This window comes from Lachnellula hyalina, assembly GCF_007821495.1.
Source record: "Lachnellula hyalina strain CBS 185.66 chromosome Unknown contig00127, whole genome shotgun sequence".
NCBI lineage: Eukaryota > Fungi > Ascomycota > Leotiomycetes > Helotiales > Lachnaceae > Lachnellula > Lachnellula hyalina.
Window position 1 is genome coordinate 58,011 of NW_022157241.1, and position 22,728 is coordinate 80,738.

Genomic DNA, 22,728 nt, shown 5'->3' on the forward strand with positions numbered 1-22,728 from the left:
GAAAATGCGCGCTGCCCGAGTCTCAAAAGGATGGGAATATTTCTCAGTGTTCATCCTTTATTTGATCAATGCGGTTTGGATATAGGAAGGGGTTTGGTTGCGGACTTGCGATTTGAGAAGAAAGCAAAGAACAAAGACCTAGGCTAAGGCTGAAAATAAACATGCGAATTCTTTGACCTGATCGATTATAGACTACCTTGCTCTTGTGATTTGTACAATACTGATGAAGCATGCAAATTTTTGAAATAGGAACCACGTTCCCAAGCTGTAAAAGACCTGAAAGATAGGTTTCCTGATCCTTGGATATGAACCAGACAGACCAACAACTTTTCAACCTTCACACAACAGTAAATTGATTATGGGCACTTGCCATCGGTTTCTCTTTAATATGATGAGCTGTAACAATCACGCTGTTTATATATATTGTCTCTTTCTGAGTAGGGTTCCCCTTCGCTATGATAGACCCTCGGTTATTGCCAGCGCTAGTGTATTCTTTCTCTCACCCAATGAGGGTTAACAAAGACAATTAGCGTCGAAAAAGGACACTAGGCGGAATGGATGGATCTGATTAGCTTAGAAAAGTAGCAGCGGAGGAGCGTTTCTGTACATTCTCTATGTTGTCCTCATACTGCGCAATCGTACTTCCTCTCTTACTATAGTATACTTCCCCCCTTAGAGCGTTAGTATCTTCCCCCGCGGCCTTCTTCCACTCCTATACTTAGATAACATGAGTTTCAATACGCCCAGACTACGTTAGCTGGGTATGAATGTGGACAATGCCCCGGAGCTTGCGTAGGGCCACGGGGCCCCCGCGGCGGCATGTTAGCGGTATTGTCCAAATCCACTCACAGGCCTCATACGCCTGTGTTTCTGTCTTTGTCTGTCTTTGCTTCTGCATTATAGCTGTCTCTAAGCAAGAAACATCCCGCAAGATGTGCCCAGATCTATCTCCTATAAGTTGCAAGCGTTAACTGGACGGAGTTCTGCTCCTTCGATGATAACTAGTCTGAGCGTGGCTGCACTTTTATTGGCAACGAGACATCACGAGTCGGATTCACGACCTCTACCCTCAGCTTGCAGTCTACGCCACTATGTATTTTCTAGCATTCCAGCTGGCATCGGCAGCACCACCATATTCAATATTGCTGAATGCGTCGGATATGTAGGCTCTTTTGTATGGTGCATGAAAGACTACATGCATCTTTTAGCCTTGCTTGCTATCTACAGCACTGATATTTGCTCTATTTCCAAATGCATGGATAATTGCCAATTGCAATACATCGGGCAGGCTACTTTATTATGTCTCTAGACAACACACCTACAAATACATTTGGACCGAACAAGATCTTTCAGCTTGCCTTTCCTACGCCACCATAGGCCTTTGCTGCGTTATGATACAGACGGGCGTCTTGAATCTAGCCTGCAGTGCTACAACCATGCCATTCTATACATAGAAGTACTCGCTTGCGAGGCTCTAATATTGTATATAAGAACTCTTGCTTGTGGGTTGTCAGCTCGAATTGCGTTATCATCTCTTCACTGCTTGCATAACGATCAATCATATGATTCAAGGAACTACTATTACTCCCAAGAAGATTTCAAACTCGTCGTCTTTCTGACGTCTTTAGTTATCATGTGTCTTACTTCAAACACCTCCCTCTATCGGGCCATCGCCGATAATGAGAATGCCCCCAAGAATGTTCGAGAAGCCGCAATCACATTTATACGACGGGACAAAGAATTTCATGGTCTGGTCTTAGCAGGAACGCCACCAGGACCTGGCTTTGAACCAAAAAGCGGTTTCAATGACAATGAATTTCGTTGCCGCATCTATAGCATGCAAAACCTCAAACCAACGATTGATGACAAATATGTCTTTGGCGATGAGGAGCTGGTCAGTTAGTTGAGACTCCCGGTGAACCACGACAAAATTTCCCAGGAGAATTGGTCCATGATACAATCCTGGGAGTAGATATTAGGGACTCAAATGGAGAACTTGTGGAGGACCCGGTGGTCACCAAATGCAAGGAAGGATTTCGTCATACGTGGGAGCTTCTACGATATTTTGGTCGCAACTCCCTTGACGACAAGGGTCTCGAGCTTGTCGCGTCGATACATCTTGGAATGTACTATAACAATGCTTTTTGGTCTGGAGGGGTCCGCGAACCTAACATGATGTTCTTTGGTGATGGCGGAGCCGGTAGGGGTATCAAAATGCTCGAGTCGTCGGAACTGGAGTCGAACAGGAAAGCTCTCGAAGAGCTGTTAGGAAAGCTCGAGGATGTGTTCAACAGAAATTGCTTTTACGAGGTTGAAGTCGTTTGTCATGAATTGACACATGGTTTGGTTCGGTACACTGCAGAGCTTGGTTTTGCAGCTGATGCTTTGGCCAGCAAAGATCCAAAGCACAAGGAATACAAGCTGGTTAGTGGTACATTGAACGAATCAATTGCTGACTGCTTTGGTATGATGCTTAAGCACAAGGTCAACCACATGAATGTCTATCAAAGCGATTGGGATTTCTGTCCAGACAGTTATACAAAGGCATATGGAGACTATGCTGGGTGGGAGAAGCGATACCTTCGAACTTTCCGCCAGCCTGGTGGTAGCGAGAAGCCTGGACTATCGGAACCCAAGACCATGAAGGACTTCAACAAAGAGACGACTGATGTCCATGAGAACTGTGGCATCGCTAACCATGCCTTTTACCTCGCGGCTTTGGAACTAGGCGGTTATTCTTGGGAGACTATCGGTAAATTTTGGTACGCGGCATTAGTTGATAGCGATTTCAAGAAGGCTTCGAATCAGACATTTCGAGGTTGGGCAGACCTGACCACGCTTCATGCCGAGAAGATTCTGGGTTCTAAAGGAAAAGCTATTGTCAAGCAAGCCTGGACCAAAGTCGGTGTCTACAATCCATCCGAATTTGCGTCAGAGCTGAAGCTGAATCAGCTAACCGCTGATCAAAAGACTCGGATCGATTGTTCTACGTCACAATACCACTCCGTCGTAGTGATATCGGAGGATATGATCAACAACCAACTTGAGGAATACTATAAGAAGGTGCCTGCAATGCAGCACATTGATGCAGCGCACCCGAACATGATTTTAAGTAACATCAAGGCTGACTTGCTGCCACCACGAGTCGAAATCAACGTCACCGATGATACCCTAGATCGGAGTACAGTGGTGTACCACTTAAGGATAAAAAAAGGCAAAGTCGGCTATCCTAACATTCCTTTCGATGTGTTTAATCGAAAACGTGACAAACTTGTACAAGTGGACATTCAGGGTTGGGACATTGCCTTCGAAGTAAGCTTGCGTAAGTAAAGAGTGAACTATACAATGACGCTACATGGCTAATTACTTGACAGGACTTGTCAAGGGCGACGATACGACAAAAGCCCTGATGGGTATACCGGGCGAGTATTCTATCCAACAGCTAATGTTATATTTCGGAAGTATGTTTATTCGACCATAAGAGAGCTTCGAGTCATTTTCTAACATGAAATTTCAGCTGCAAAACATGACCCTGCACGATCAAACTTCAAGATGCCAGATGGAAACGACCCCCCTGAATCGTTGGTCACACAATTCGAAATGTGACTGAGGACTTGGGTGGTGACTTATGATCAGATCGAGGCTCGACTGAGAGGTAAAACACTAATAAAGAGATCTGGGAAGGCTGATGAAGAGCGAGCCTCATTTAGCCCCATTTTATACCACGCTTTGGCCACAGACCCCCAAAAAGGTTGGTTACGAGAATCATCGATCTCAATAATAAGCTAATGTATTGTCAGTATCTGCTACTCCAACGTTTCCTCCCACATCTGTCATAATGCAAACCTATCGATTTGAGCGGCCCGGTCGCGTCTTTCTGCCAACCACCAACCGCAACTCCATAGCATATACGAAAATGTGCATGAATATCCCGATACCCCATAATTCCTTATTTGACTCAGCGAATGGGAATTTCGTCACAGATGACCTTCCATGGCAAATGAGATCGGACCAGTCCATTGTGGACACCAATATCGGAGGCTTATTGTGTATTTCGTCAAATATTCTCTTTGAGCAGCATCTGGTGCCTTTCCTGAAACCACTGGTCAAGCAGACAACCATCTTCCTCGACAGAGTTGTAACTGTAGCCGGTCGGAATGCGGAATTTGGTTGGACGTTCAACTTTAGCGGTGATCCAGCTCACCCTGACCCTCACGACGACTTCTATTCACTGAAACGTCTACAAGGACAGCAGCCAGCAGAGAAGGAGTGGTATAAAGGGTTTACCAAGAACGAAGCCGTCAGCAAGCCTATCGACAATAAATGGGGCTATTACTGGGGAAAAGAAGTCCTTGAAAAAGAGAGCAAGGACTCATCCTTTTTGTTCAAGAATTCAAAATTGGTGATGAGCAGTAAGTGACTGAGCAATATCCCCGTTTATCAATCATATTCTGACATCAATCCAGCAATATCTGAAACTCATCTCATTCCTCTAGCTGGGACTAATAAAGTGCGGCTTTGTGGAAGGATCAAGGTCGTAATTTACTTCGAAAAGCATGGTTGGGGTCAGAAAAATGCGAAGGGGTATGTCTCATCCACCAATTACAGGATAATTGCTCATACCTCTTAGTCTCATCATAGTTGGAGACTGGGGACTCAATTTTGTGATAAAAAGAGATCGAAACGGAGAGATGAATGGCCGTAATCTCGAAATCGAAGTCGAGTATGACGAAGGACCTTTTGCAAAATTTGGCGATTGGTGGTGCGAGGCAGATAACATTAAAGAATTCGGCAGTGTGGAGGCTCGGGAGAAGCTGCAAGCACTTCTGAACACCAACCTGGACTCTTTGAAGTCGTACATCGAAACCTGGCTGAGAAATAACACTCCCGAGAACGCGCACCTTGTTCTCTCTGGGACTGGATATTTCACTATGCACAATCCCACCTTCACAACGAAGGGAGATTTGTTGGTAGAGACCAAGTATAATGGTATTCAGGATCTTCAAGGCGCCGAGAAGGAGTCATCAAGGACTGCACTAAATGGGGCAAGGTCGCATGCTGCTGTTGCTGTTCCGGCCTTTGCGAGCCAGATACCTGTCTCTGAGTTGGTTAATGCGAAGGTGGCAGGCAAGATTGATGAAAAGGCTATGCTATGATGTAGCTGCATGGATACTAGAAGCAGAAACAATAGCACCAAGGGGATGTTAGCCAACGCATGCCTACCTATGTTAGCCTCAGGTGATCATCTATCGACATTGATATAATTTCACTCCTCAGCCTGTAGCTGAGAACCCTAATCTACGGGCTTTCAACTGGGGCAGAAGGACCTCTCCCTTAACCACCTTATTTCACGACCATGGTGGACCAAAGAGCTGCAGCGAAGTACTCTCCAACGTGCTAGAGAGCATCTGGCCTGTAATAGGAACGATATACTCAAGGATTATATATGCAGTAGGAAGCCGTTGGCTCGTTAGGTGGGCAGTATAGGGCGAGAGAGTATAACATCGAGGAGGATTTTGGAGACGGCGTTAGAAAATGCGCTAAAGGCGAATTTAAAAAGAGTTTTGCTGCTTATAGACGTCGACAAACTATACCCCAGCAGTAAGGTTAGCGCGGAAGCTATCAAGCGATAGGTAAAGTAACTTAGATGGCAGTGGTTAGAGGAGTCGAAGCTGTACAAGTGTAGAATGCGAATGTTAGGACATTAATATCATATCTATATATACGTCCCCGCCTTAGAGCTCAACTTTTCATGTACTGTGCCAGGGTACTTGGCTTTAGCAAGCTTGCGTGGCATAGGATAACGAAAGATGAGCTTCTTATCGAGGCGGGGCGATCGTACCTCTATAGGTATATAGACATTAAAACTGCCTCAAACCATGCTACTTTGCTAACGATGTTTGTATCTGTCTTCAATCATAAGTGTTGGGTTTCCGGTGATCTACCTTGAGAGTAGTAGGCATGAATTTGGCCGTAAAACATATAATTTAAAGTTATTTCCCCATACCCGGATCCCGTCAGGAGCAAATGCTCCGTGTAACAAAAGAAACGCCTCGTCCCAGAGGGATACAAAATGCAGCGACAAAATCCCACCCAACCAACCCAAATGTCATAATACATGAATGAATTGCTTCGGAATATTGAAACAATATGCCAAAGAATACCACCAACCATCCCACTTTTCTAGCTTCTTACACTATCATCCCACTTTACCTCCCGCACTGATACCGTGCTCTTATCTCGCCCCTCCCGTCCTTTCCGCCAATCCATCTTCTCTAGACCCATCTTGCTCATCCGCCGGCTCGCTTTTCTTTGGCTGCTGCTATTTTTGCTGCTGCTGTCTTTGCTTCCGCTGTCCTCGTCGTTGTCGCTGTTTCCGGCGCTGCACTTGACCGAGTAGGCCGACGTGGGTGAGTAGACGTACTCGCCGTCGACGTATTGCGCCTCTGATACGAACGTGGAACGTCGATTGCGTCTGCGTGTGTATCTGTTCTCCAGACGTATAATTTCGAATCTCTGGTGTATGAGGTCGATAAGATTCATGGTTGCGGAGTGGTATTCAGGTATGAATGGAATATCCGACGTGTAGGAATTCGTAGTAGAACAATCCTCGGCGTATGGCTCTTCAGTAAAGATCGAAAGTTTCTAATGCTCGTGGAAGCCCTTCTGGGACTCTTCTTCTCGGATTGGAAGAACTGGCGCTCGTATTCAAGTTGCCAGCGGTTGCCGAAATCCAAAAGAACGTGTAGTAATGTTGTCCAGTGTACGGATGGAGATGAATTCTGTCTTTTACGGGTGTGGTGAACGTCGATAATTCTTCAAAATAATCCTGAAGTCTGTGGTGTAGAAATGAAAATAAAAAAGACACGATTAGGTCGGGAGGGGATGAAATATCAGATGGCCAGAGCCAAGCCCCAGATACATCCCTCTCTACCTCGTGTTAGCGAACGAATAATCATTGCTTTCAAGGTGCCAAGAGATGTCAAAGTGTCAAGGCTAAATGGAAAGTCATGCCTCTAGCAGGGTTAAATCCGTGACAGGAACGTGTTGCCCCTATCATCCCATTTAATTTTTGCGCCCAAACGGGTAACGGCCGAGACAAGACCACCACGCTAGAGATAAATGCCCCTGGCCTGGAGCACCATCATGCATAGGTGGGGAATCACTATTGGTAATTCCTTCTACATCCGGCAAGGTGAGATGGATAAGAGGTTTCTACTCCCGAATATTATTCCACAAAGGCTTGAGCTTCCGACTCCCCGGGCCGGGTCAAAAGAAACTAGACGGTTGAACACATTTCGGAACCAATCGAGGCACGATGTGACAGCATTTCGACTCCAATTTGGTGCCCCAGGTTTCCAGCAAACGGGTGATAAAACCGAGAAGTTCACGATGGTTACTCGTAATCATACTCACACTGCTTGGAGTGCATAAGTCTCCGAGTGCTCTATTGCTAGATGTGTAAGAATTTCACTTGTTTGCTTGGACGCATGATCAAGCAGGATGTAATGCAGGTAAGTCGTACATGTTCCGGGTTTCAGCCATCCACCCAAATAGAAAGGAAACCTAGCCGACTGCTCATACTCCGTACATTGCCAATCAGTGAGCTGCATTGTTACTAGAACATGGTATCAAGTTGTCGGTCGATCTTGCCTCTCCTCGACTACATCAGCGTCTTCAATGTTAACTTCACGTTCCTCCCCCTCCTCATCGAATAATGTTTCTTGTACTACAAGATTGTTAGCGATTAATGGAAACACGAAAATGGTTAACGTACCACTCCAAAGCTCGGAGTATACCCCACCAGTGTCTATTAATTCCCGATGGGTACCACTCTGTGCAACATGGCCCTCCTTTAGTACGATGATCTTGTCGCTGTCGTAGATTGTTCGCAATCGGTGTGCAACAAATACACTAGTCCTCGCCTTCTCTTTAAGGATGCTGTTGATGTTTGCCATGAGAGCTTGCTCAGTGTGTGTATCTAATGCTGACGTAGCCTCATCGAAAAATAGCAGTGGAGGATCCTTCAAGATCAATCTCGAGACGGCCAGCCGCTGTTTCTCCCCACCAGAGATCATCATACCTCGTTCTCCAACCATAGTTTTGTAACCTTCTGGGAATGCGGACACAATGTCATGGATCTTAGCCCTTTGTGCTGCTGCGAGGACTTTCTCCGGTGGTGCATTCATGTCACCGTAACGGATGTTGTGCTCAATGGTGTCGTTGAACAGAGGAGTATCCTGAGGAACCACACCAATAGCCTTTCTCAACGACTCTAAGCTCACTTCTCGTATATCCTGGTCATCAATGAGAATTCGACCTTCCTGCACATCGTAGAAGCGGAAAAGGAGGCGCAGGATGGTCGACTTGCCACATCCGCTAGGTCCCACAACCGCGATCTTCTTGCCAGCAGGAATAGTAAGGCTGAGGTTCTTCAGGATTGGACGATCCGCGTGGTATCCAAAGGTTACATTCTCGAATTTGATCTCGCCACCCTTTGTAAGTTGTAGTGGTTTGGCATTAGGAACCTCCTTAATAGCCACATTGACCTTTTGAAGACTAAAGAGGGTCTCCATATCAAGAAGGGACTGTCGCAATTCGCGATATACGGATCCCAGAAAGTTGAGAGGGAGGGAGAGCTGGAAAACGAGCTGGTTGACCATGACTAGGTCACCAACAGTCAAAGTTCCAGTAGCTACACCATCTGCAGCAAGGTACATCATGGCTGTTAGGGCACTTGAAAATATCAAGTTCTGTCCCGTATTTAGAAAGGCCAATGAAGTAGCGACCTTGATGGAAGATTTCTCATATGCTTTGAGTGCTTGGTCGTATCTGCCAACTTCGTACTTTTCATTGTTGAAATACTTGACGGCTTCGTAATTAATCAATGAGTCAACTGCAACGGTTGACCCCTTGTTGTCTGCCGCGTTGGCTTGTCTTCGAAACTTAGTTCTCCAAGCTGTTGTCCATATTGTGAAAGCTGTATATGCAACCATTGTCAAGCTAGTGATTGCCGCGAATTTGGCACCGTATTGGTAAGTTAGGATTCCACAGACCATGGTGATCTCTAGCGCCGTAGGCAGAACGTGAAAAACCATAGATGTGAGGAGGAAGCTGATGCCCTTGGTTCCTCGATCGATAGCTCTTGTCAAGCCACCCGTTTGTTTGGTAAGGTGGAAATTCAGATCTAGCCGCAACAAGTGATCAAAGACGTTGCAAGCCACACGTCGAATAGCCTTCTGGGCAACACTTGCAAAGACAGCATTCCTAGCTTCCTGAAAGAGCGTAGCCCCAATTCTGGTGAGACCATATGCCAAGATCATTGAACCAGCGACTGTAGTAGCAGTGCCCCCCACGGCTACAAAGTCGATATTCATAGAATCCACAATACTCTTGAAATAGAATGGCACCTGCACATTCAGTATTTTAGCACCAAGTAACAGGGCCACAGCAAGTCCAACTCTGAATCTTGTTCCCAGGCTGTCCTTGGGCCATAGATATTGTGCCATCTCCTTCATGATAGCCCAGTCGGCCTTGCGCTGCTCTTGGTTTGTCTTGTCCGCCAAAGCCAATGGGTCTTTCCGGGTATTGGTCGGGGACGCTGGCCCAGGCTTGCGAGCAGTTTCTGGTTTCGTACCCGGTATATCGTCTGCAGCCCTTGGCTGTCTAAGAGCCTGGCTCTGAATAGTAGTTCGTTGGGAATCATCTTTGTAGAGCGTGCTTGTATTTGTGAAAGCGCGGAAACGAACTCGGGATGCGCTCCACGGCTGCGGTCGGAGTGAGGCTCTTGCACTGAAGCAAGAAGCTCTTGCCATACCCCGAAGAATCATCGTCGCCCTTGCCGTATATGTGTTATCGCCTCAGAGACGTGGACTATGCTCCCCGCATCGTTTTCGTGCCCAGCACAGCTTGGAGGGGTAGCTCCAAGAGCTTCTGCGGATCGTGGGGGCAAGACAAGGCAAGGTTCCGAATTAAGATCAAGATACCTTCCTGGAGATGGTCAAAACTTGCAAAGATGAAGAAATCTCACTAGGAATACAGGAGCGAACGATCAAAGAAAGGAATCTGAGGTTTAGTTGAGGTTTTAGGTATATAAGTAGTTTCGCTAATAATGGCGTAATAAGCTTGCAGATATTCGCGAAACTTGCGAGTCCGGCATTTGCACGCATACGGAGGTAGTCTGCTTTTTATTGTAAGACCGAGATCATCCCTCCACCACCTCGTGTTTTTCAGCCCACCAAACAGCAATGCGCAGTCAATTGCCGTTGAGGAGTGTTGCTCGAGGCGCTCGACACCTTCGGCGTCCTTGTTGCGCTGTTGGACGTCGAGCTATCCAAATCAGCGCAACGCCGACGACAGAATCCCCCATACACAGCGGCGATGTTCTCAGCAACTCAATTGATACCTATACAGATCCGGCAGGTAGGCTATATTCATGTTAGAGCTTTGAGGAAATCCACTGATTAACAACTGTACAGATGCCAGATTCGAGGTTCTGGGCGCGCCATATTCTCTTTTGTCTGTTTCATTATCCGCGTCACAACAGCTATATACAAGAAGAGGCACATTGGTTGGAGTCAGTGGGAAAGCAGAGAATGTCAGTATGCTTAATTCCAAAGAAGATCTCTTGCTTATTGTTTTCAAGGCACAATCTACCCTCTCTATACTGAAACCCTTTCGACGAGCCGCTCTCGGCATTCCTTTCCTATACCAACGAATCTCCTCTTCAAGTCCACTCACAGCTTTAATATCAACAAAATCACCCCTTACTTCTTTCACCGTATTACATCTTAATGGCACTGTGGATTGGATGATAACGCAGCGAAAAGCACTGCTGGCTTGGACTGGACATACTCTTTCCGTCTCTCCCACTGCGAATAGAGGCATGGGTCTAGCTCATTGGGGGAACACATTTCTTACTGGCAGAGGGCTGGTAGCTTTAGCTGGTCCGGGGCAGATATATCAAGTTACGTTGAAGGCTGGAGAGCAATATGTTGCACATCCTGGAAATGTGGTGGCTTATACGGTCACGCAAAACCCCCCTCTGCCGTACAGATTTAAGTCTTCGAATCTGAGGTTCCAAGTACCAGACCTTGGTCTCAACAGGTTCCTGCAGGGTATTAAGTTTTTTAGGGTCATGAGGGAAACGGATACGTGGAGGGCAGTGACGAATTTGCTGTTCAATTTCAGGACTGCGGCAAGAAGGACAATATGGGGCGACAGGCTGTTCTTGCAGTTTCATGGTCCCAGTACTATTTTGATGTCTTCGAGAGCGTCACGAATTAGCGATGTGTTGACAGCAAGGGATGTGAATGAGATTGCGGACTCTCCAGCTGGGGCAGTACAGTCTGCGGTAACGTTGGCGAATAAGCCGAATGAGGAAGTGAGCTCGAAGAAACAGGCGGATGTTCCAACTGGATTTCATTCAGTGGAGGTTTCTAGAGATGGTAAAGTAAAATTTGAGGACGTGCAGGATGTTAAGCCGTTTGTACGGTAGGAGGAGCTTGTACTATGAGTCTTCGAGATATGTACAGTATGATACCATGCCTCAATTTTCGCATTATACGTATTGTGGAGCCGCTTGAGTATGCTTTCGGATGGCTGGTTTTGCAATTCCTCAAACGAAACGGATTGTCTTTTCATAAATAGCTTCATATGAACGTATACAAGATAAGAAGCAGGCAATTAGCAATTAATCGAAGCAGAAGTATCTGTTCGACTTTACTTTATCTAAGCAAGTATGAAGTCACAACAAAATATGCCTATAAGCAAAGACAAGAGTACAGGCAATATTCAAAATCTATATATACACTTGGTTCAAGGATACTCAAAAGTTTCCAACCAAGACAAAGTACCAACATAGTTATGTGAAACTTGAACACCCTGGACAGAAGGTTGGGGCTCAGCTATGTAACGTGAGTTCGACATCCAGCTTCTCTCGGCCGCCCTCTCAGCCGACGTTCTCACCACCATGGACCGAAAACCGAGACATATATTATCTTACTGTACAGTGTACAGTCTTGACTTGAGTCACTAAATAGACCGAGAACCAGGGATCAGAAGATGGCCAATAAATAGAATGCTGACGCCTCTTCTTGATGAAAGCCCCTTGAAGGCGGAGTTCGGACACGGAACTCGGACACGGATTCGTATCTGATGCTCCAATTGAATGGTACACATTGATTTTGAGACTAGATTTGAAAAAGCCTCAATTTTCAATTTATGAATTTGTAAGCTTTAGAGAGGTAGGTTGGTTGAATTGCACTTTTTACGCTTACGCTCGTGGACTGCTACTTGTGTATTGATGCCCGGTTAAAGTGGAGCTATATACCGGTCATAATTAGTGTGTGCTCTTCAACTCCTACGGTGTAATACGGCTTATCCACGTCTACTACACACTACTACGAGTAGGTAAGCTTATATGCATAGAACGGTAGAGTTCTATGCAGTCCTAGTTGCTCTTGTTATGCCTACCCAGCAAGTAAACAGTTCGCTTTATTACTATGGATAGAATTGTAGTACGCTCGACCCTGCGAAGATCCTCTTTTCAATGTTAGTTTCCGCCGCTAGAGTGAATCAAGCCTTTAATATAGAGCGAGCAGGCAGCCTAAAGGAATGTTGTCGTCTCTGATTGGTCTCAATAATCCCAGCGTCATTACCTCCGTGGTCCTGGTGGTCGGCCTTAGTTATCCCCGAAGAACAGCGAAGCGAAGCGCGAACCCGACGCCAAATGATGGAGATATGGGGGATGCGGGGGATGTGGTGGATCGGTTTTGCACGTTGACTCACGAACCGGTATTTACTTTGAAGCAATTTTACTTTATGGCGGTACTGTATAAAGGGCAAGGCCGCGCTTGCATTTGCTTTGGAAGTTCAAAGGTTGCCCTTACCTACGTCTTCAGCTAGTTTCGGTGAGATCTTGTTAGCTTTTATTCTCTTACTGCTTCTTGTCGATGACGGCACGTTGCAAACTCTCTCTTGAATATAATACTTTTGATTCACTCCGCCCTTATCGATATCTAATTACAATTCAATGTCTCCAGAACGTGAAAATTGGAGCGCGTCTACCGGAGACGAGCAAAGCTTGGGAGAAAGTGATCATAAACCTGCTCCAAATGGAACACAGCAAACACCTCATCTTGAACCAGGAAGCCAAAATAAGGAGACTGAAGCAAACATATTCCCTGAAGGAGAGGCAGAGGCAGAGGCCGACCTCGAGAAGAACGGCGCAGCACCCAAATCAACGCCAGCTCCAGGTGGTGTCAACCCAGCCGATTTTCCAGATGGAGGCTTCGAAGCATGGCTGGTGGTTCTAGGTGGATGGCTCTGCTTATTCTGCTCCTTTGGTCCGTCAAATTCTGCCTTTTGTTTCGCCTGCTCCTTCATACCTCTGAAAAGTCTCTTAAAAGTCTATGCTAACTTGTCACAGGATGGATAAACTGTATAGGCGTTTTCCAGGACTACTATCAAACACATCCGCTTAGCCAGTACTCGTCCAGTACTGTTTCTTGGATTCCCTCTATGGAAGTGTTCATGATGTTTCTTGGTGGTCCAGTATTTGGCAAGGTATTCGACAACTACGGCCCTCGCTATCTGCTCCTCATTGGCTCCTTTTTCCACGTCTTTGGTCTAATGATGACTTCACTTTCAACCCAGTACTATCAATTCTTTCTGGCACAGGGTGTCGTTAGCGCTCTAGGTGCCAGCGCCGTCTTCTATCCCGCAATGACTTGTGTTGGTCAGTGGTTCTTTAAGAACCGCGCAGCAGCCTTTGGAATCATGGCATCCGGCTCTTCCCTTGGGGGAGTGATATTTCCCATAATGGTCACAAAACTTATCCCGCGAATTGGTTTCCCGTGGACAATGAGAGCAGCCGCCTTTATGATCATGGGCATGCTGATTATAGCCAACCTCGCTGTGAAAGCTCGCCTGACCCCAAAACCAAAGCCCCTCATCCTGCTGGAGTTTGTTCGCCCCTTGAGAGAACCCGCTTTCGCTCTGATTTGCGTGGCGGCATTCATGTTCTTCTTCGGCACCTTCTTGCCTTTTAATTTCGTCATTCTTCAGTAAGTCCTCCATCGAATCCAGATGATGCTATGTTAATCCCACCCGTCAGAGCTCAAAAGAATGGAATGTCAACAAATCTCTCCAACTACCTACTGGCTGTTTTGAACGGTGCCAGTATCTTTGGACGAATCCTTCCAGGAATCATTGCAGATCGTGTCGGCCGCTTCAACGTCATGATTATCACTTCGGCATTTTCTGCCATCATCGTGCTGGGTCTCTGGCTTCCGTCGTCAAGCAATGCACCTATCCTTGTGTTCTCCGCGCTTTACGGATTCTCGTCTGGGGCATTCGTCTCTCTGTCTCCCTCGCTCGTCGCGCAGATCTCACCGATTCGAGAAATAGGCGTTCGTACTGGGACGTTCTTCCTCTGCGTCGCTTTCGCAGGCTTGACCGGCAGCCCCATCGGCGGCGCTCTGCTCAGCCAAGACAATGGGGAATTCCGTTATCTGCAGATATTCTGTGGTGTAACAATGGTTGCGGGAACAATTGTGTTCGTGGCTAGTCGATGGGTGCAATGTGGTTTCAAGTTGAAGGTCATTTAAGATGGTAGCATGATTGATGGAGCATGGATGAAAAAGCATAGCCCGGATTATAGCGTTGCATGTACAATTATAGAGAGTATGGATGCGCCATACTATATAGCAGATCACTTTAGATACCCCTCTCTTATACACAACTATTAGCGAACGAAGTAATCTATATGAATGAACACAACGTCCGAGTCAATTGAACTGAGAGAACCTAAGAACGTTACGAACACTGGGAAAACAGTCGTCAACCGTACCCATACGAACGGCCTTACTGCCAGCCTCAGTGCCAGGGGTTGGTTTATCACGTGCTTTAATCAACATTACTTCGTTGCTAGGATGGCAACCAGAACGCGCTGTAATTTGGACCCACTCACCATTCAACCTCGATCCCAAGCAATATTCGAGGTCGATAACAGAGCAGGGAACTTTCAGACAGAGTACAAGTGGCTCTACGTCTTGCGATTATTGAATTTGCACCTTTCATTGGTCTTTATCACACTCATTCTATTTCCCAATTGCCATCGTAGTCATGTCTGTTCGAGGTAAGCAAATCCATCACCAAAACATTACCCTTTCACCGCTGACAGTACCACAGTGGTAGCAAGAATCCGCCCTTTGCTGGACAAAGAATTAGACAGGGATATAATTGTGCGCGCCGAATCCAGTCAGGACGACAAGCCTACGAATGTTGTACGGATACCGAATCCCAGGAACGAGGCGGAGATGTTTAGTTTCGCGTTCAACGGCGTTTATGATTTGGAGACTACCCAGGAGGAACTATTCAACAAAGAAAGTAGGAACCGACCGACAACTCGATTTGAGTACATAAGCTGATCTAAACAAGTCGCGCCGACTCTTAAGTCTTTATTCCAAGGCCTCGATACTACGATTTTTGCATATGGCGTTACAGGTACGGGAAAGACGCATACAATGAGAGGTGGCATGAAGCTGGCAGAGAGAGGAGTTATTCCACGTTTGCTAAGTGGCATCTACCGGAGAGGAAAGAAGGTCACCAAGGATTCTGGCGGAGAGACGTCTGTCTCCGTTACCCTCTCGTACTACGAAATCTACAACGACAAGGTCTATGACCTATTCGAGTCGCCCGACAGACGTTCTTTGGCAGGGCTGCCACTTCGCGAGAAAGATGGAAAGACGATCGTAGTTGGCTTGTCCGAACGGGAATGTGACGATCTAAAGGACTTTGAAAGGTTGTATATCGAGGCGAACAACAATCGCAGCACAGCGGGCACGAAATTGAACGCGCAAAGCAGTAGGAGTCATGCGATCCTGATGGTTAAGGTTACGCAGATCAACGGAGCCGAAACGCTAATAAGCACGGCATCTGCGATTGATCTGGCTGGTTCGGAAGACAACCGAAGGACAGAGAATAACAAGGAGAGGATGGTCGAATCCGCGAGCATCAACAAATCTCTATTCGTGTTAAGTCAGTGTGTTGATGCCATCGGGCGTGGGGACAAACGAATTCCTTACCGGGAATCCAAAATGACCCGGATTCTGAGCCTGGGTCAGAATAACGGAATTACGATTATGATATTAAACTTAGCGCCATTGCGATCATATCACTTAGACACTCTCTCAAGTCTCAACGTCAGCTCAAGGGCAAAGCGGATAGAAGTCAGAGAGATTGAGAACGAGGTAGTATTCACACAACCGCCAAGAAAGGCATCAGCTATCACTGGAAATAATATCTCTCGACAGCCATTACGACCATTGGCGAATGCTCATAATACTCATGTCACTAATGTTGCTCAAAAAGCGGGGGATAAACCCGCAAAAGCATTCTCGGTGTACACGGACAAGGGAAAATCAGCTCCACGATCGTCAAATCCACCTACTCATCCAGCCCGGCCAGCCAAGAAAAGAACCTCGGACTCGTCGACTAACTCTCGTCCTACCAAGATTGTCCGACCCACTGTGTCAGGTCCAAAATCCGCGTCTGAATTATCAGCGTCCAAGATTGAAGAAATGATTGAGCGCAAGGTATCGGAGGCCCTGGCAACCCGTGCTCTCAACCAACCGACCGCCAATCCCCCATCCGAGATCAGTGAGGCAGTTCAGCGACGCCTTGAAGCGTTGGAGAAAAAGATAGAGGATGGTGACGCGGAAGATGAAAGGGCAGAAGGGTTACGATTTCTTCTGATGGCGAAGCAGCACAAGGAAAGAGGGGAGGACTTCAGTGCATTGAAGATGTATGGGATGGCTGTACCGTTCTTCCCCGGTCAAGAAAAGCTACGGAAGAAGATCGACGGCCTAAAGGCAAAAATTACAGCAAAGAGGGACGCAGAGGCAGCATCTAGGGCACCAGTCCCAGTAGTAGTTCCAAAGCGGGGCGGGATTGCAACAGCACCTATCTCTGTAGTTGCACAACTGCCTACTCCTGCTGCATCGTTCGAAATCTCCCAACCTCAATTTGAACCTCAACATAAACCTGAACCTCAACCTCAACCCCAGGCCAAGAGAAGGAAAACAAATACAGAGGAATCCGATGATGAATACAACGGCTCGGCGCTTATGATAGGAGGAGGCTACGAAGACGACGATAGCTTTTCCTACAGGACAACAGCGAAGCCCAAGAAGCACAAGTCCAAATCTACAGCTAAATCCACACTTCACGTTTTCGCCGACGATGCCAACACTAATTCAAACCCACCGCAAACACCTCGCACACGGCATCTCCTCGATACCATAAATTCTCGAGACGTAGCACTTATCAAAGGACTCAGTGGCATCGGAGGAAAGAAAGCGAGGGACTTGATTGAATTTTTGGCACTGCAGGATGAAGAAGATGGAGGCACGATCACAGATTTGCAGCAGCTGATAGGGATGCCTGGGATGGGGGCCCGGACTGTAGAGAGGGCTTATGAGGGGATTGCCGCTCTTCTTGTGTAGATAATATGGGGCTTGGAGTATCATGGTCGGAGTGTCAGGAGTACAGTTTTTTCTGGTTAGCAAATCATGGTCGGTGTTTGGAGTATGGTTTAGGGTATCATTGCATTGAATACATTCTTCACAAGATTCATCCGGTATCTTCCATACTAGAAGAGTAGAGTTATTCATAGAGTCACCAGAACGAACAACGCAGCCAAGTGGCAAGTGGCTGGTTCGACAAAGGACTGGCTCGTAAGTAGCATGCACAGATTTCAATTCGACGCTCTTCATAGATTAGCACACCAAGCAGTCAGATATAGCTTCTTAATAAGATAGCTAGGCTTCCCTTAATTGCACATACATACATTTATCCATCCATCCTACAAACTCTGCACGCTATCATCCCTCTGATTTCTAGTGAAGAACGACCCCAAGACCATTCTACAAGAACCGTTCGAACCACAAGTGCCGCTTACTTTTCGATGCTGGCATCGAAAGGAACGTGGGGTACAAGGTAGCAATACAATTCAGGTCAGTATATGTGGCAGTAGAGAGATAAGAAGCCTTGATACACGCACTGTCTGGGATTGCAGTGGTGGGTCCAGTAATGATGCTGGTGAATTGTGATGGCGGAGGTCTTTGAGATGTGAAAGTCTCACTGAACATATCAGTCTTATGGAAGAGAGGTATGATCTTGAAACCAAGATGTGCGTACTGTGATGACCATACCCCAACCATCCCTGTCGTCCCAATCCAAAAACCCCAGCCTTTAAGCATGCTCACCACCCCTGGTCAAAATAACACATTCCACCTCAACCCCTCTCCCTCTCTCCCCATCCCCATCCACACTCCTCCCTCCAACCCCACCATTAACCTCACCCCCCGCCCTCCTCGCCAACCACCTCAGATCCCCCCTCCACTCGGGCGCCCCCAGAAACCCCAACTGTCCCTCAAAAGCCCTCCCAAACTCCACCACAAGCTTCACCTCCCGCAGCCCTCTCAGCCGCGCCAGAATCCCTAGGAACCCGTGGTCGGCTAGCTCGTGCCAGACGCGGAGGTCGATTGCCAGGCGCTGGATGGCGTGGCGGGAGGGACTGGTGGAGAAGTCGTAGAGGAAGGTTTGGAGGAGGGAGGGGGAGAGTACTGGATCCCATGCATGTATTAATATCAATCGATGCCGGTTTAACTAGAGGTGCTGTTTTCATTTCGGGGGAAACGAAAGGAAGAAAGGAAAAAGGAAGAAATAGGGGTTCTACGTACACAAAGGCGTTAGATTCGAGATATACAACGTCTGCTCTTCCCAATTCACCGGTATCAGCGGCCCTTTCCCTCTCACCTGACTACTACCAAGTTCTAGGTACGAATAACAGCCCAAGGTCAACTCCCTTGATTCCGCGCAGATAGACAGGGTTATCGGGGGCGGCGTGTTGGAAATCGTGGCAGTTATGAAGGGGGAGATTTTTAGGATGCGCGGGGTTGTGGACGGGTGGTGTAGGATGTGGGTGTAGATTTTGAGGCGGAGCTCGGTGGGGAGGTGAGGGAAGAGGGGGAATGTTTGGGGGGGGTGTCATGGTTTGGTTTGGTGGATTGGTGGTTGAAGGGAAAGGGGCAAGAATGGGAGAGAGGTGTTATTACAGAGTAGGGAGAAAGGGTTGTGAGTATATGGCCGGATGATGATAATGATGATGCAATTGAGGCTGCTCGGAAGTGATCAGATGATGAATGCCCCGCATTCGCACGTGATCTACCCCGCCATTAGGATGAAGATAGTGGGGCGGTGTCGGAATTCCGCTGGTTTTGAGTAGGTATTTGATAGACTATATAACAAACTTGTACCTTTTCTAAATACAAATCCAACATGCTAAACTCCCTGTTTTCAAAACAAGTGCTATGGTGTATTTACAGCATAGGCTTCAAATCATCCGCCACCTTGAAAGGAGCTTCTGTCTTGCTCTTGATCTCCTCCACCGTCACTCCGTCGGCAATCTCAGTCAATGTCAGACCCGTAGCAAAGTCCACCTCAAAGACACCCTGAACACTTATTAGCCCCTGATCTCTGCAGCTTGAATTTAAAACTTACCAATTCCGTAATAATCATCGACACACAAGCCTTACCCGTCAGTGGGAAAGCACACTGCTTCAAAATCTTCGCATTCCCCTTCTTATCCGTATGTTCCATTGTAACCACGACCTTGGTCTTGCTAGGGTTCGACACAAGATCCATAGCGCCACCAAATCCCTTTACCTTACCAGGCAACATCCAGTTAGCCAAGTCACCGTTTCCACTGACTTGCATAGCACCGAGGATAGTAAGATCAACACGACCACTTCTGATCATGCCGAAACTCTCTTCAGATCCGAAGACGGCAGCTCCAGGATTGAGTGTCACGGTCTCTTTACCGGCGTTGATGAGATCAGGGTCCTCTTTGCCCTTCACTGGGTATGGCCCTAGGCCGAGAATACCGTTCTCGGATTGTAGCTGTACCTCGACTTCTGGGCCGACGAATGAAGGAGCCAGCATTGGCATGCCGATACCTAGATTGGCGTACATGCCATTCTTGAATTCCTTCGCAGCTCTCCTGACAATCCTCTCCCTCTTCGCAGCGGTCTCTCCACTTCCCAGCGCCGCTTTGGCAGATGGGTCATTTGGATCCTTAGCGAATGTGAATTTCTCAATGTTCTTGGCAGTGGTGGATTGGATTACGCGCTTGACGTAGATTCCTGGTAGGTGTACAGCTTCTGGGGCAATTCCGCCAGGCTCGACGATCTCTTCGGCTTCGACAATGGTCACTTTGGCGTTTCGGCCCATGGCTCCGTTGAAGTTGTTGGCGGCTAGGCGGAATTGGCAGTTTCCAAGCTTGTCTGCTTTCCAGGCCTTTACAAAGGCGTAGTCGCCTTTGATGCTCTCTTCTAGCAAGTATTGCTTGCCGTCAAAAACTTTGACATCCTTGGGGTATGACAATTCCTTTGGTGTTCCATCTGCGTTGTTTCGCAGCGGTAATTCCCCGGTTTGGACAACTGTGCCGAATGCTGCGGGTGTGTAGAATGCAGGTATTCCCTTTCCGCCAGAAGCACAACGCTCAGCCAATGTTCCTTGGGGAGTCAATTCCAGTTCCACTTCTCCAGTGAGGTACATTCTCTCAAATGTCTTGTTCTCGCCAATGTAACTAGCAATCATTTTACTGATCTGCTTCGTCTTGAGTAGCTTCCCTAATCCCGATTCGTCTGTGCCAGCATTGTTGGAAACGGCTGTAATGCCAGTGATGTTTTTCTTGGTGAGGACTTCATCAATGAGGGTGTCGGGAACTCCGCAGAGACCGAACCCACCGCATAGGAGGGTAGTATTCGGTTTCATGTCCTTCAGGGCTTCCGAGGCCGAGGGGAAGACTTTGTTGATTTCATGGCGTCGAGCTGTCGAAGCAAATGTGCGGGCGAGGAGAATTGATTGCTGTATATTGTCAGTTGGACATATTGAGTTGCAGCTTTCAATGGGCAATTGATTCTTCAATCCCGGAACCTCGGTAGGTCCAAATCATAGCTTCTCTGCATACCTTGGTGCTATTCCTGGTGTAAGCTCTCGCCGAGCGAAAGCAAAGTGCTGCGGAAGACATTGCTAGAAGGAGAAGTACAGGTCGACACTGACAAAAACCCAACTTCAGATAAAATAAATAAACAGAGAAAGCATCGCAGCTTGCGATTGAAGTTACGAATATAGAGCGAAGCTTCCCCGGATCCAGGGAGAACATTCACCCAAATCACCCGTATTTCCCCGCGAAAGTTCATGCTCCCCGGCATTTCGATCGGCTACTGTCAGGCGCACGTGACCAAATCAGATGTACCGGACCGGACCGGTTGAATTAGCTTTCTGCCATGACAATAACGGCATGGCATGAGTTTTATATGTATCGGGATCTGGAGCTGAGATGTCTCGACATGAGTGTACAGTATCAACCCTTAAAAAGAGAGATGCAAGGACCGTACCATCCTCCATGGTGGACATCGGAGCACTACTTCTACTTTGGGAAGTTCCCCAGATATCAGATCGAGATGGTAGTTTTGCTAGGTGCAACAAAAACGGGATTGCCGGTTTTATGCTGTGTTGGGAGAGGCTCCGATGATTCTCTTACGGAGGTGAGGTACATGTACAGTACGGAGTATGTAGCCTGAGCTTGTTGTCTCTATGCAAAGACGAGTCGTGCGATCAGTCAGTTAGTAGAAATGTCCTTGATCAATAATCATAATCCTCTCTTCTGTGTCTGTCCTTGGTGTTTTCAACATCATATGATATAGTATAGCCTTGTGATTTGCATACTGTACGGAGATAGCATCGCCGATCGCCTTTTCCCCCATCGGTCGATCGCGCACAGTACTGTAGAGCACCGCTCCTGCCGGTCCCTACTCTCTGGTGGATATCATCCAGTGAGTAATCATTGGCTGAGATAACTTGGTCAGCCAATGATAGGCCAGAGCCCCTTAGATGGCCTGCTCGTCATACCCATGCGAGGCTGACATCGGTCACCAACAACATGGCGTGTTTCATGTGGATATTCGTAGCCTTGCATAGGCGAGTAGGAGTTCGATTTAGCGTCCGATCATGACGACCCATGTGATGCCCTCAACATCGCAGCTTCCTCACAAAACGGGCGAGACTAAAGAGTCAGGAGAGCTAGCAAAGAGTTAAATTCAATAGACGGAGGCTAGGCCCAACGCTTGAGATTCATCCGATTCAGCATTGCTTTGCTCGATCGCCGTGTGCCATGACTATGATCATGACCATGATGGGGACGACCTCCCTTTCTGTCCCTGTACGAGCATCAACTCAAACTCACTCATGAAAGCGTAGGTCGTGCGTGCGTGCGTGCTTCTTTCTCTTTCTTTTACTTTTCACTATAGGGTAACCCAAATAGAACAGTGCCAGCACGTACCACAGCAGCTCAGGAGCAACCTCCGCATTCCTTGAGCAGATATCCTATATCTTCCATTCCCTCATCAGCATCTCCATCTTGTTCTGCTTCTGTACTGCCCAAGTACCTCTTGAAACACTTTTACATTGTTAAACACTCTCAACTTCAGCCTCACTCGGCTTTTACACTAGCAGCGCTTTCTTCACAATACAAGCACCAAAAGAAGTGTCAGCGCAGTCATCGCGGTAGTGTCTGCATTTCAAGACATATATGCAAAGTCTCACGCAGTCGACTCTGACTTACATATAACACCAAGGTGAAGGATAGCCAGAGATCGC

General features: G+C 47.3%; 6 protein-coding genes across 6 annotated transcripts; 3 read left to right on the forward strand and 3 right to left on the reverse strand.

Moving 5' to 3' along the window:
- Positions 1-6,183: 6,183 nt before the first annotated feature.
- Positions 6,184-6,543, reverse strand: LHYA1_G006911 (uncharacterized protein; the record flags this gene model as incomplete). Its single annotated transcript, XM_031151844.1, has 1 exon — positions 6,184-6,543. One exon carries the CDS (start codon positions 6,541-6,543, stop codon positions 6,184-6,186), a length of 360 nt encoding a protein of 119 aa, XP_031003320.1.
- Positions 6,544-7,631: 1,088 nt separating this feature from the next.
- Positions 7,632-9,830, reverse strand: ATM1 (Iron-sulfur clusters transporter ATM1, mitochondrial; the record flags this gene model as incomplete). Its single annotated transcript, XM_031151845.1, has 2 exons — positions 7,632-7,729; positions 7,778-9,830. The coding sequence occupies 2 exons, from the start codon at positions 9,828-9,830 to the stop codon at positions 7,632-7,634; spliced, it is 2,151 nt and encodes a 716-aa protein (XP_031003321.1).
- Positions 9,831-10,247: 417 nt separating this feature from the next.
- On the forward strand, positions 10,248-11,497 carry AIM24 (Altered inheritance of mitochondria protein, mitochondrial; the record flags this gene model as incomplete). The annotated part of the gene is made up of 2 exons (XM_031151846.1): positions 10,248-10,422; positions 10,479-11,497. The coding sequence occupies 2 exons, from the start codon at positions 10,248-10,250 to the stop codon at positions 11,495-11,497; spliced, it is 1,194 nt and encodes a 397-aa protein (XP_031003322.1).
- Positions 11,498-13,045: 1,548 nt separating this feature from the next.
- Positions 13,046-14,609, forward strand: LHYA1_G006914 (Fujikurins efflux protein; the record flags this gene model as incomplete). The annotated part of the gene is made up of 3 exons (XM_031151847.1): positions 13,046-13,346; positions 13,430-14,066; positions 14,117-14,609. Coding segments are annotated over 3 exons (1,431 nt in total), but the record flags the coding sequence as incomplete, so codon positions are not given.
- Positions 14,610-15,146: 537 nt separating this feature from the next.
- kif22 (Kinesin-like protein) lies at positions 15,147-17,507 on the forward strand (the record flags this gene model as incomplete). The annotated part of the gene is made up of 2 exons (XM_031151848.1): positions 15,147-15,390; positions 15,442-17,507. Coding segments are annotated over 2 exons (2,310 nt in total), but the record flags the coding sequence as incomplete, so codon positions are not given.
- Positions 17,508-19,385: 1,878 nt separating this feature from the next.
- OXCT1_0 (Succinyl-CoA:3-ketoacid coenzyme A transferase, mitochondrial) lies at positions 19,386-21,097 on the reverse strand (the record flags this gene model as incomplete). Its single annotated transcript, XM_031151849.1, has 3 exons — positions 19,386-19,517; positions 19,567-20,934; positions 21,038-21,097. The coding sequence occupies 3 exons, from the start codon at positions 21,095-21,097 to the stop codon at positions 19,386-19,388; spliced, it is 1,560 nt and encodes a 519-aa protein (XP_031003299.1).
- Positions 21,098-22,728: the final 1,631 nt, after the last annotated feature.